The 14,912-nt window shown below is 42.1% G+C and overlaps 1 protein-coding gene across 4 annotated transcripts in view; it reads right to left on the bottom strand.

Moving 5' to 3' along the window:
- Positions 1-14,912, bottom strand: part of Jarid2 (jumonji and AT-rich interaction domain containing 2) — a 178,232-nt gene that overhangs the window by 24,465 nt on the left and 138,855 nt on the right. For all 4 annotated transcript variants that reach the window (XM_032884370.1, XM_032884369.1, XM_032884371.1 and 1 more), the window contains 2 exons: positions 11,586-11,762; positions 670-905 (listed from right to left, as the gene is read on the bottom strand). In XM_032884370.1, coding sequence (XP_032740261.1) covers positions 670-905; positions 11,586-11,762 — 413 coding nt within the window. The remainder of the gene's footprint in view (positions 1-669; positions 906-11,585; positions 11,763-14,912) is intronic.

Raw genomic sequence — 14,912 nt, 5'->3', positions numbered from 1 at the left:
GCTGAAGAGTCAGCTCAGTGGTTAAGTAAGAGCACTGACACTCTTCAAGAGGACCCAGGTTCAATTCCCAGGATCCACAAAGTAGTTCACAACTGTCTGTAACTCCACTTCCAGGGTATCCGACATCTTAACACAGATACACATGCAGGCAAAACACAAATTCACATAAATTTTTTAAAAAATTATGAAAAGATGACCTGTGCTTTGTATTAGTATAGGACTTTACAATCAGACTGGGAAACAGTATTTTACATGCCTGCTTCACTAGAAAGCATAACTGCTCTGTCTGTCTAGGGTCAGTGTCTATCTCATCTTGTGCCCCAAACTAAGCAGTATTCAGCTTGGTCTCCATGGCTGCCTTGTCTGCCCTCAATGGGAGAGAAAGTACCTAATAGGCCAGAGCTAGATGTGCTGGGATGGGGTGATGCCTTGGGGGTGGGGGCCCCTCTCAGAGGAGAAGGCAAGGGCGGGGCAGCACTTGGGGTGTGGAAACTGTGTAAGCTCAAACTGTCCAGGGAAGAAAGAGGCCAGAGCTGGATCCTCCCAGGGTGAAAGGGGCACCTCATTGTAAAGTCATGATGACCCCTGTGCTATCTTCACCTTGAGCAATGAGCTGGGCACCACGTGCAATAATACCAGCGAGCCCTCCCTTCACTGACGGTTACCTACCTGTTTCCGTGAATCCTGAGCCGAGCGATGTGAAGGGGGAGGCTGGTGGCTGGCGGCGAGGCCCTTGGCCGAGGAGCCCGCAGGCGGGTTGGCTGTGGGCTGAGCCACTGAAGCCTGCTCCCTCCGGCCATCGGCCCTGTGCTCACTGTGCTTCTCCTTCCCCGGCGTGGCCTCTCTGCCTCTGTGTTTCTGAGCAGGTTCCTTCTCCCGTGCTGACCTGTTGGAGCCATTGAAAACTAGAAGAGGAGGAGAAGGGGATAGGACGTTACTACCTTGAGCAGAGGAGCCAAGCCATGTAACTAACTATTCAACCATTCTCAGGGAAATGGGTAGCACTCAAATGCTTAAGAACATGCAATGAGAGAAAGCTGACTGAAAACACTTAATATATCCTAAGAACTATTTATTTCCTATATCTTGTTTAATCCATCCATAAACTCCCTACTGTAGGCAGTAAGTCATAGTGGCTCGTACCTAAAACCCAGGAAGCAAGACAACCCTAAAATCAAAACCGGTTTGAGCTACACACAAAGTTCTAGAACACATTGAAATTGTCTCAAAAATTTGTCTTAAAATTTGAAAACTATAGAAAATTTTCTTCAGAGATTATCAACAGTACTCTAAACCTGAAGGTGACCTTGTATTTCCTCAGCTTACAAGGGGACTGTGTCATGGAAAAGCTTGTGTGACCGGAGTATGTAACATCAGGAAGAAAATGAACTAGAGACATGCAGAGCTTATCCTCAATCATCTCTCAATATGGGGAACGCGGGCAGATTGCTGAATTCGCTCACTCCTAGCAGCACCAGACCAGATTGGATATTACATCGCTAGCCCAGCTTCATGTCTAGGACCATCTGAATGTGGTCACAGTCTAAGACCGAACCCACCTGGATATTACTAGAAGGCCGTAAGGCCGTCTGAAGGCACACGTGTGAGGCCTGCAGAGCTATGCTGCAGATGGTCGGTCAGTGAGGCATGTGGTTGTTCTTAAGGAGGTGGGGCTAAGCCATGCCTATCCGCCCAGTACTAAACTCAGAACCAGCAATCGGTTCCCTAGATAAGTTACACTTATATTAGTAATCATTTATCAATCATAAATGTGTAACCTAATATCCTTTCAACTATCAAGTGAAATCTTTAGAATCATTAATCTGTTTCCTAAAACCCAAAAGCTAAGTGTTCTCAGCGAGGCCCTGAAATCCTGAGGTTTTCTTGTGTTGTTGGAACCTGCCTATCTGAACTCCTCACCAACGTGTTGGTAGGACTATTTCTTGATTCTTTTATGGCAGGGTCTCACCAGTAGAGATCTGACCTTGAACTCACAAAGGCATGCCTGCCTGCCTCTGCTTCAGAACGCTGAAATTAAAAGGTACAAGTCCCCACCCAAGCAGAGCTGTCTTTCGTTTTGTAACTATGAAGGGCACTGTACCCAGCTGCCAGCAGAGGGTCACCTATAGCAAGAAGATGAAGATGAAGCCAGACTTTCTTTTCAAACCCTTCACACAGCCGAAACCTCTCTACACTCCCCACCCCACCCCAGAACTCCTCTCTTCATATAGGTAGTAGAATGGCAAATCATCAACGCTTGTTCTCACCTTCACAAAGAGAAGCCCTTCAACTGACACACCTTCTAAGCTGCAAGCATTTCTGTCATTTGTCCCTGGAACTGGAGATGTAGACTAGGTTGCCCTCAAACTCAGATACAGGCTTAAAGCATGACACGTTGCTCAGCGTCACCGTGTACGGCATCATCATACTAATTCTGTATTATTCTGGTGCCATGCTTGCTTTTAAAATGTCAAGTCTCTTTGACTTCATGTTTAAGAAGCTCTCACCCCCATGCTGAAGATTGCTAACATATTTTCTTTTTCCCTCCTCACATCTTTGAAAATTATGTTTATGGTTCTTGTTTGCTTTCAGACCCTCAGGCAATAGACAGGTGCTTAATTTAAGTATCAAAAAGAGCTCACCTCCAAGTTCTCCCAGCATCCCCGAGTCTCTACCTAGCATACCCTACCCCTAACTCTTCTTTTTTACATAATGCGACAGACATTTCCACCCCTTTCTCTTCCCTCCCTTTCCATGGAGACCTTCCCTGGGGCCAGTGAACTCGCCTGCCTGAGATCACCTTCCCAATAAAACTGCATTTGGCTTGAAATGGCTCATTTCTCTGGCAGACAAATAACCTACCAGTTATGATACATTATGATACACAGATTTATGATTTATGCTCAATATCCTCAACCTTTTTACTGATTTTGTGAGAACATTCATTTTGGATCTGCTTTCTATGTGTACAGATTCAGCACTGTGAACTCAAGTCATGTTGACAAACAGCTCTCCATAGCTCACAATGTTTCCAAAATTACACCAATCTAACTTTGATTCTAAGCCTTTTCTCATAATTTAATACTTCTGTACAGCACAGGATCCACATTTCTCACATCTGGATTAACTGTGCGCAGCAACCTCAAAGGTCTTTCGAGGACCAGAATTGTATATATTCAGACAGAATTTGGATGCAGAAACAAAGGTGTCTTACTGCTCCTCTATTGGACAAGATGGTACTAGATGAAGGGAAATGGAGCAGCTATAATGGCTGCATTTACTCTCGGTGTAAGTAAGTAGCCACTGTCAGAAGCCATGTGCAGCTTACGGCTGCCTGAGACAAATGAAAATATTACCTGTGAGGAGTCCTACATCAAGGTGACCAATCGTCAAGAAGCTCACTAATGTCCCATAGCAAAGAACATGGCTCCTTTACTACAGCAGCTGTCTTCAACTCCCAACATCCCGAACTCTGCTGCCTTACGTACTTCCCCTCAGACTAACCGTTCCCAGCATATACTTCTTCAAGCAATACTTTTATAGTTACTACTTTCCGAGAGATTCTCTGGGGTTATCCTCTTCAGAGCAGTAGTATTTAAAGTCCAATTCCTGGCTCAGGTATTTCTTACTAGGCATGTGATCTAATTCTTCGATTTCTCATTTGGAGAGGATAACATGTTCCTGTAGACAGGTCTTCAGGAAAAGTCATCACCATGTTGAAAGGGCAATGGCCCGAGCAAGCTCCACCATAGGAGTTCATTAACTCTGCCACATTTACCACTCTGCATAAACCTCAACACAGCCACAATTTACCTCCAGATTCTACCCGATTTGATACTACCACAGACTATGGTGAACTTGTCTGTTACCTGTCCAAGCGTGTGTGTGTGTGTGTGTGTGTGTGTGTGTGTGTGTGTGTGTGTGTGTGTGTGTGTGTGTGTGTGTGTGTGTTGGGGAAGAAAAAGATAAGTTTATCTCTTACTACAATGACAATTCAAGGTGGGAAGAAAAAAGTTTGGGAATTGGGTTAGTTGTGCATGGCCTAAAGTCTAAACTACGAATATCATGCTACTTTGTAAATGAGTGAACCATGGAAAAACCAGGTCTAAGATGTGGATAGGCAGCAGTGTCTTCCTGACCTAGAAAAGGAAGGTCCTCCCCTGCCTGAAATTAAAGGGGAGAGGCACAATCCTATGATTTCAATAGAATAGACTTTGAGGTCTTTCAATTACTAATGCCAAAGGCTGGAAAGCAAAACCCTGAAGCCAGAGCTGAAGCTGTGCAGGGTTGGGGGCAGGTCAGTGCCATTAACACACTTATGCCTGCTAACAAGTACTTTAATAAGATGTCCTAGGACAGAGGAATGAAACTCTGATTTGCAAACAAAAGACACTTTTCAAATGAAGCTTGCTGTAACCCTCCTGCTATTTTATAGCACCAATATACACCAACACCAAACATAACCAAAAAGTCATACCATGTGTTAAATGGGAAGAAAGAAGTGATTGGGAAAAGACGACAAAGCCAAGGACAAGGTATATTTTGTACTCAACAGCTCATTAATTTTAAGTGTCGTGGGAACCTGCCAGTTTTATTCCTCCAAGTAATTATCTTTTGTCTTAATTTGTAAGATTTTCAAGAAAGGATGAGAAAAGAAAGAGAGGTTAAAAAAAAGAAAACTCCACTTTCTGTGAGCATGAGACAGAAAGGCATCGATGTAAAGAAGTTCTTTATACACTGTCCCCAATTAAAAGAAATAATTGGACTAGTATCTTTAGGCACCCATCATAGCGAGCCATATTAGGAAACTGTATTGTCCTGGTATACAAACAGCTTTCCATTAATGAACAGAGACTGATATATTGATTTGTATACACTTACTCTGAATGTTAAATGCTCTATAGACAAGTGTTTTCACACCATAACAAAGTCTTTAAACTCTTAGGTTGATATTTGATTGAAGGTCACTTCATTCTCGAAAGGGAAAGATTTCCATCAAATGAGGAGTAAAAAGAAGTTTCTTTAGCTATGTCTTTGAGTGCAAGGATAAGCTTTGAGGTGGAGAGCTTCATTTCCACGGGGAAATTCACATTTATAGCTCCCGGGGGTCCAACATGAACGGTGCTGTCCATGAGCTCTGTTCAAACCTGGAGCTCTTAGCAGGTTTAAGGTAACCTCTAAAAGGGCTATGTAAATAAAACCGGCACATACAAGGAAAGGTCTCAGATTTGGATTTCCAGTTCCCTGATTTACCAACACATCTAGGCCCAATTCCCTCAAGGATAAACCAGCTGCCTCCCTCATCTGCTGAAGTATTTTGCATCAAGTATATAGAAAGTGTTATGTTCTATGCACATATCACAAGGGTGATCTTTTTTAACGTTCTTGCTACCCTAGCAAAGATGCACATTTGACAAAAAAAAAATTAATTTCTTTTAAAGAGTGCTGACAAAGTCAACAACCTGGTCTCACATCCTATCTTAGTAATTACTCCTAATGAGCAGGACAAATGCCAGTAGGCAAGTAGTTATTAGGTGTGTAGTAAAAGAGCGTGTCTGATATCTGTTACTCCACCTTTTGAGACTACTCCCTGTCTCACATGCAAGCTGATGCGAATGATTAAGAAGTCCAGAACAGGGCTGGGGAGATGGCTCAGTGGTTAAGGGCACCCGACTACTCTTCCAGAGGTCCTGAGTTCAATTCCTAGCAACCACATGGTGGCTCACAACCATCTGTAAAGAAATCCGATGCCCTCTTCTGGTGTGTCTGAAGACAGCTCCAGTGTACTCATATATAATAAATGAATAAATCTTTAAAAAAATCTTTAAAAAAAGAAGTAGTCCAGAACGGGTACCCTGAAACCTGGGCCTGCCTGCAGAAGAACAGCAGGTGAGCTGGAAAGAATAGACACAGAAACCTTTAGGACTGAACAGATACAGGTCAAGTTAACAAGAACAACATCCCTGACAAATACCACTCCTTTAACTAAGGTAGAGGAAGAGTCGCTGTAGAGGAAAACATTGAGTGTACTACAGGAAGTAAAGAGACCCACGATAAGCTTGTGATACAAAGCCAGGCATTTAATGTTAGCGTCTTCGTGTTATTGCAAGGTGTCCTGACCTGAGCAAGGCACTGGCCCCAGCAATTGGCTGACTTGTTACTGTACAGATGCTGTGCTCCCCTGGACGCAATTCAATGTTGAGCTTCCACTGTTGGAAACAACGGGACAGTCGGCCGCCCTGTGGAAACTTCAGGAGGACGTCACTGCAGCATGTGGGTACTCTAACTTGGTTTGCCTTGGCCAGAAACAACCCAGTAGCTCAGTTGAGCACCCAGGCTAACTAAAAGCAGGCAGACTAGTAAGGACAGTTCCTTTGCTCATCATTATTAGAGCCATCATCAAGCCAAAATGATTCACCCTGATCAAGTTACTGTATCAGCAACACCAGACTGGGATGGCATCTCACTCAAAAGATAGTTATTCTAAGAGGGGAGAAATGTGTGTGGTTTGGTTTGTATTAATTATCCTTCTGCCCACAACACACAAGGCCGTGTTCTACAGCTCTAACTGGCCTGGAACTTACAATGCTGCCTTAGTCTCTCAAGTGCTCTTGTGTGCTCAAGAGCCTATATACAAGAATTAATGTATGGAAAACTTCTAACATCACCATTTGCTTTCCACTGTCCAAAGATCTAAAAATGGGAATATATTATGGGCAATGATGTAAGATAACTATAGAGCAGGATATATTAGTCATTTGAATATATTTGTTACCAATGTTACAAGTAACTCATGATATCAAATTTTAATGGTTCTTAATATAATTTTGTATAGTCAGGACCACAGAAACACCATAAACCAAATTGAACGGTTTGTCCCTGTTTCCTGGTCCTGATGAGCCCTGGCCTGGACAGCCATTTCAAAGTATTAGCCTTCAACAAAATACCAAAACGACCATAGGGAGGACCTGCTGTGCAAAAAGACTCCTGCATTTCACTCAAGAAAACAGGTAAGACTCATACATTATTCACAAAAGGGGTGGAGCATTAACTTGCAAAGAACAGATTAATAGTGATTCTACAGTTCGGGATTTTATAAAACTTCACATTCAAGAGATAATGTGTTCTAGAAGGGCAACACAACTGAGGTAATGATAAGAATTCTGGCTCACCTTGAACTTAAATAAATAATCACAACACTGAAATGTGGAGAAAGACACTGAAATGTGGCCATCTATAATGTAAGACAAAGGATAAATAACATTTTCGGAACAAAAATGCAAACCCAGAAAAAAATGGCTTTCAAAATGCAGAGGACTCAATAAAATCCACATACACACATGGAGAGTTCAGTGGTAGAATGCTTGCCTAGAACAAGGCAGAGTTCAATCCACGGTCTGGCTAAAACAAAACAGGCAGAAGCCTAAGTAATTCTTAGGCAGGAGATGTGATGGCATCTGCCTATTATTCCAAGCTGTTGGCAGATAAAGGCAGGAGAATCAGAGTTCAAGGCAGCCTACAAATAAGGTACCCTCAAAGCCCTGGGTTACATGCACAGGCAGGACATGCACCTGTCAACTGCACACTGGTACTTCTTGGGGCTGACGTAGAGCAGGACAGCTACCAAGGCCATTGTTATCAGCAATAACAATGGCAAACAGATTCCCTGTTCCAGGCTCATATGGACAAGAGCAACATCAGCCTCCTGAACCCCCAATGCCATCCATGATGCAAGGCCAATTTCTGGACCCAGTGTACGTTAAAGTACTTTGGTTTTGGCCAGAAACTTGCCTGGATGAACTAGAGAAGCTGGTAGAGAAACAAAGGCAAACCATGGGTCAGGTACAGTTTGTCTTCATGGTGGTCCCCACTAAGAACAATGTGACAGTCACTGCCTTATAGTTACTGGGTCTGACGCATGTTAAACAGCATGTGATGCAGCCTCCCAATTCTGTCTTTAAGGGAATATGCAATAACAGAGGTGTATCTGAGACAGGAAGAACTGGCTTTAATGGACTAAACTTCAAGGCTGTTCAAATAAACACTGAGAATCCATCAGACAATGTTTATCCAGGTTGACAAGTGATTTTCAAAAAAACTTTTTATGCCTTTGGGAATAGCAAGACTTGAATAACTGAAGATTGTCCTTAAGGCAGGTCCAAAAAAAGCTGCAATTACGCAGTTTCGAGCAGATTAGTAACCATCAAGTGTATAATATTCATATTAAAAACACACTGAAAGACGGTATACAGTAAAATACAATGTGCTTCTTCTACCTGTCAGGGTATTTTGGTTAGGGACTTAGGACAATCCTAAGGCATAAGAACACAAAATAAGAGCCGCCTTCAACTTGTTTAAAATCAAACCAAGATCCAGGCACATTATTTAGTCTCAGATGGTTCTATTTGTTGTAGTTTTAAATTACACATCTTGTAACTCACTCACAGAGCTCTCCTCCACCCCAGGAGGAGCCCCATAACCTGAAACTTCTTTCCACAACTGTACCTCTTCTTTGAATCAAGTGTTTTGGAACAAAAATTGTGGCCTCAATAAATCAATACCTGGCAGTGTCATGTGGCTACAAGAAAGTACCAGAGCAAGAAGAGGCTCTCCCTGTCCCCGTGTACTCCCTTAGGAGCTGTCAAAACAACACCACCAACAACAAACAATCTGGGATCCCCACACTGACTGAGTGTGCGCTTGGGAGCATGAGATCCCAACCTGGAAATCAGAGGGTTACGCTGGCAGCAACTCCAGGAGACCTGCATTTTACACCTCACAAAGCAGTTGAGGTACGGTAGAGAATGTCAGGACTCAGCAGTGCCTGCGAATCCTCAGATAATTCTCAGTACATGCCAAGGCATTGAGGCACATAAACTTAGAAATCTCTTATCCAATCTAGGAAGTCCAGATTTTTGACCCATTATGGGACAGAGGCAAATGTGGTATATCCAAACAAACAAAACCTAAGGACAGGACAGGTGGCATCTTTCAAAGAACCATCTAAGGAGACAATTTTAGAAGTGGCTTGGCTCATAAAGCATATTTTAGTTACAAGTGGTCTGTTAACAAACAATGCCGCAAATGTGGTGGGGTGTTAGGAAGAACTGCTCCTCCTTCAACCTATAGTCGTTTGCCTTACCAGGCAATGCGTAACTGCCACATGCTGGAGAGAGATGCAGAGGTTGTCTCATGGCCACCTGCTATTGGACCAGCATTCGGCCAGGCAAAGACCCTGGCCCTGCTTCTCAAAAGGACCACCACTCCAGATAGAGGGGGGATGACAATACATGAATACAGGACGCTGGTCCAACCGTTTGCCTTTTAGTCGACATATATGCACTTGGTATAAATCTGAAAGCAATTAATTCATTCCTCCTGAGAAATAGCCACTTGCAGAGAATGATGTACAGAGAACAGAATAATCCTTCCCGGTTTCTTTAAAGGAAGAAAGAAGACATTTGACTAATTTAACTAATGAACTCCCACCAAGTTATTCTGTAGAAGGTCACAAAGGGTTTGCCAAGGCAACAATATTGAGGAAAAGCCAAATTCATCACAAACTCATCAATTCCTCATCTACTCCACTTAACACTACGTGTTAAAACAGGAAAAGAATAAAACAATTAGGAATACTTTCCAAACTCTAAAAAATTCTAAATTTTAACTTTTATAATAAAGACATACTTAGTAATTTGATTTTATTATATATTTCCACTGTTCACATCATCTTTGAGTATATATGAAATATTACTTTAGAAACAGATAAGCTATCGAAATGAAAATCCCTGGAGTCACTATTTGTTATGATAACCCTTAAGTTGCAACCAAAGAATCAGGTGATGCTGTCTGTACAAGTCATTCCAAACTGTGTATTTTACCCAGTAAGCCCCTTTCAATTAGGATATCCTATAGCTTATGAAGTACTTGTGAGCTGCGCACTTGTGCAATGTTTTCATAATAAAGCCTCTGTCACAGACAGCTGAATCCTGCAGGATGTTAGGGCCCAGATTCTTAATCTAAGATTGCTGACCCGCTCATCCCTAAGAAGAGGTGCAAAGACACCTGGCTGTTCTCTCTAGCCAGTACACAAGAGACTTGTGTCCAACAGTCACTCCAGAACTCCACTTCCACAGACACAGTCAATCAGGAAAAGGGACTGTCTGTTCAGGTACCAGATTTTTTAAAAATAAAAGTAAAGATAAAACTCTTCTGCACTAAACTGTGTTCCCTGCCTTTATCTCTGCATCCCAGTGAGTTTATCCATCCACGCAGATCACAAATGTCTCAACACTAGAGCATACAAAGAGAGCTGACAAGAAAACCAATAGAAACGTGTGAAAAGCAGCATGCTTGCCCCAATTTGTCTCTTACAAGAGTCAACAAATCTGAGGGATCATCTGGTACACAGTGACAAGAATCTTACCCAGCATCTTCCTGCTAGAAAAAATTCTAAGTGAGCATGTGAAGCCTTACACTAGCTTTCCTTTTTCACTTCATCCATGAGGGGACCAGGGCTGCCCTCAGTATTTCTGCTGTCAATACCCAATGCATCTGTCTGACTAAGCAGGTAATAATCCCTTAGACTTCCCTGATTCTTGCACTGTCACAGCCCATCAGGTCCTTGCAAGGAGGCACACGACTGCATGTTTGAAATCCCAGGCTCTTATCGGTGCACTCTTGGGTAGAATCCCACAGCCCTCTCACCCCTTACAATTCACCCACGCACTGGAACCTGAATGGCTACTGAAAGCAGCTATCTCAGTCATTGTTTCCATGATGGAGCCTAGACAATGGATCTGTGGGTAAAACACTTCTTATCCCACAATACAAGCTGACTGGCCAAGTTCACTCAACAGGACACAGAGAAGGGTATGGAACTCTGATTCCACAGTTTTGCTCTGACCTACATTCATGTGTGATATAATAATAATAAAAAATTATAAAGACTTCCGGAAGATTACACCTACAGGTTAACATACTATCATTTGATTACAGCTACAAGTTAACACACTTTTATTTTATCAACCTTTAAATTTTGGTGCCCCTTTGTATTGGATACATATTCCTAACTAAAACTTGTATATTTATGTATCTCTCTGTAACGTAACACACACACACACACACACACACACACACACACACACACACACACACACACACACACACACACACACACACACATTAAGCAGAGGGGGCAAATAACTGGGTTCAAGGCCAGACTGGATAGAGAGTGAGTTCTGGGATGGCCTGGGCTATACAGATAAACTCTGATCACAAAAGTCTGTCTTGTTAACCATCATTCAATTTTCCTTCTTCTAACCCCTGATATCTGTACTTCCTAGGACATTTCTAATCATTTAGATTACACAATCACATAGAATATCTTCATTTTCATCTAGAATACTTTTGGCCTGAAGTACTAAGGTCGTTATTCATTAAGAGTCTAGTACCTGAATTACCCTTTAAATTTAAAAAAAAAAAAAAAAAAAAAAAAATCTGTCTGAAACCCTTCAAATTTTTTCTCAGCTTTCACCCAAAGCCTGGCTCACAATATCCCTTATAAGCCTCAACAGTGAACCTACCATGCCCGTTGTGTACATGCTTATGGGATTTTCCTTTCCTGGGGGTTGACTGGCACGAAGATGAAGCATTGTTGGTGGCTGTTTTGACATCTTCTGTCTCATCATCTTCCTCCTCGACATCCTCCTCATCCTGAGAGCTTCCAAAATATACCATACTGTTGGGCAGCGCAGGAGAACCTGATGGGTTAACATATGTAGTTCATCAAAACCAATCTTGACATCCACCCCTTCCAGAAGGAGTAATGCAAAGGGGATAGGACCCTAATTGCATGCTGATCGCATAAAACAAAACCATTCACCACTGCTAGGTGCTACCACTTCTTACATTTATTTTCCCGCATGAAGAATAACCTAACCCAATTTATATCCTTTACCACTTTCAAACAAAAATCCCCCAGAAGGACATAAAAACATAAGAATCTTATCTTATTCCCACAGAAAACAGACCACAAACAGCAGCGAGGAATGAATGACTCAATGTGAGTAAAAGGAAAACACCACCCATGTTAAATGCACGTGCATTTATATTAAAACTTGGAAATAAGAGAGAAACAAATCAATTATTGATGAGGGAGGAAGAGGGAACTGAACTGCCTTTTTAAGATCACTCTATTATCTTAGTATAATGGTCAGGTGTAGACTTTGCCCTCCCTCCACAACACCTTAAATATTTACAAATAACTCTGAAGTTATATAGTAGAATGAATATATATAATATTAAAATAAGTTCCTTGGGCTAGAGACATAGCTCAGTAGTTAAGCAATCTATGCAGAGAACCACACTCCTCCTTTTACATTCTGGCCTCTTTTCTCAGGTATTGCCTTCTTCATAGTAAAAATAAAAAGGAAGGTCACGTCCAATACTTTTCCCTTATAAACATCCTGAGGGAAATACAATGTAAAAATTGGTATACTTTCTGGAACCAGAAGCTATTAAAAAAAAAAAAGCAAAGATAACAACCTTGGGTTCTTTCCCCATTACCCAGCACCAAGTACCAGCAGATAACATTTGGATAACTTCCTCATGAATATCACAAAAGGAAATCTCAGCTCAATGGCCAAAAGCATCTGCTACTCTTACACAGACCCAAGTTCTATTTGCAGCATACTATACTGAGGCTGGCAACATTTCTTTAAGGATGTGGTTGCCTCTCATGGACTCCAGGAGCACTAGGCACTCAAATGATGCCCAGACGTATGCCCCAAATAAACAAGGCTTCCTTTGTTCCTAACTTGCAAACCGCAAAAGGAATAACTAGGCAAATTGCCTTCCTCTTTTCTTTGCTTAAAAACATTCCTAATTAACACCAATAGTCAAATTCCCAAGTGCTGGAGGCAGGAGGGCCATCATGGGCTGGTTCAAAGCCATCATAGGCTACATGAAATCCGGGGGAAGAGGATAGAGGAGCTGGAGGTTAGGGGAATGGATGGGATGATGAACCACTGCACTCCAATTAAATTATCTGACATTTACTTTTGCAACCTAATGCCAGAGGGATGCAGGCTACCAAAAGACCCCAGTGAAGCTGCATGTGGCCGGACAAAAGTTATTCCTGGCTTTGCTTTGGATTTTGTTTGTTTGTTTTGTTTTGTTTTGTTTTGACCTTTTCTCAATATCACTTAGAATCAGATTCTTGACTGGAGGAAGATTCTGAAATCTGACACTGGCTTTGAAGAGCCACTTCTCAAATAAGAGTAAAGAAAGTGAGATAAAAAATAGTAATAATAATAGAAAATAGCCACATTTCCTGTGCTGCTAGTCCTACACAGCTCTACACCAGGGGCTTCTTAGAAACTTGGCCTCCAGCTGCAGATTTCAGCCACTAGCAGTGACAAGACATCAAGGGATCCAGACATCAGCCTCCCCTCTATCAACCACCCTTTCAATTACCACAAGAGAGCCCCCTTAAGTTGGATATAGCCTGCATTTCAGGACAGTACTAATACTTCCTTGTTTAGGATAAGGCACTCAGGAACACCGAGCATCTCATATAGAAAGCAGACACAGACTTCTTCATTACGGGTTGGCCCTTGAATCTGTGAGTGTCATTAACCTCTCTGTCAGACTGACATAAGAAACACTAGTCTTGCGATGCATTCTCCCCTCCGAAACTAGGAATCTCGTCCTGAATCTTGCTGCCCTGCTCATCTGCAAGTTAACAACCTGGTAACCAGACCAAAAACTCCACTCCAGAATGACCTGAAATATCCATAAAGAGCTAAACAGTCAAGGCATGTCTGAAGATACGCAGTTCAGAAAAGTACTCTCCTTTCCTACTTACTGACCTAGGACAAGTCTGGGTCTCTCTTTTACAGGCAAAATGTTTAGAGGAGTAATCTCAGAAAACAAATTTCAAATGGTCAATGCAGGCATGAATCCATACCACTGGTGCTAAGGAAAATCATTCATTCTTCAGTACAAAAAGGCCCATCCCTTCCTGAGCAAGAACTTTGTTTCATTATAAACCTTTTATATATAAACCTTGTGGATCGAGGCACATGGGGGAGGGAACTGAGAACAGGGAGGCAAATCTGGGAGAAAGGCAATTCCTAACAAAAATGTTCTGGTGATGACAATGGTGGTGGTGAGCGAATTCCTCCCAGGGCAGGACTCGCTCACTGCAAAGGTACAGCAATGACACTGGGAACAAGACAGGCATAAGACAAGCAATTCTCAGAGTGGCATCTTGTGATGACACAAACAACGCCCTTTTTAGTACATTAACTAGTTAGTGAGAGGTGCTAATTTAACACTCAAAATTATCTCTGCTCTCCCTCACAGCCATGCATTTGAGATAACCTTGAAGGAGAATGTTTTGGAGGCTTAGGTGTGTAGGGAGGGGAGTGGTTACTTTTCTGCGGAGCAAGGAAGTGATTCATATTCAATGATTATAAATAGCAGCCGCTAAAATTACACCAGCCACGTATTTCTCTCCTGATTATTCAAGTGCATTATCATATTTGTTCTTTAAAGCTTTGGATCAGATAGAAGGAATGGGGACTACAGAATGCTTCTGTGCTTTGCCAAAGTTGTATTTCATTACTTTTTAAAATTAGCTGGCAATGTCTCCACAGTATTTACTGAAGTACAAATCAAATGTTTTCATCTGGACAAAAATCAAACTGTGGTATGTCACAACCACAGCAAAGATTATTTTAATCCAAAAGCTAACTTTTTCTAATTTGGGCTTTGGTTTCTGTAAAGTGGGATTTTTTTTTTCCCTCTTGTGAATCCTCAACGGTTGAGCCCTCCTTAGCTATCATCATCCCCTCCCCCAACAATTCTTAACGCTAGCAAGCAAACATAGCTTGCTGCTCTTAGAAGAC

This window comes from Rattus rattus, chromosome 14 (genome assembly GCF_011064425.1).
Source record: "Rattus rattus isolate New Zealand chromosome 14, Rrattus_CSIRO_v1, whole genome shotgun sequence".
Taxonomy (NCBI): Eukaryota; Metazoa; Chordata; class Mammalia; order Rodentia; family Muridae; genus Rattus; species Rattus rattus.
Note: the sequence above shows the minus strand (reverse complement) of the source record. Positions and strands in the feature narration are given on the sequence as shown.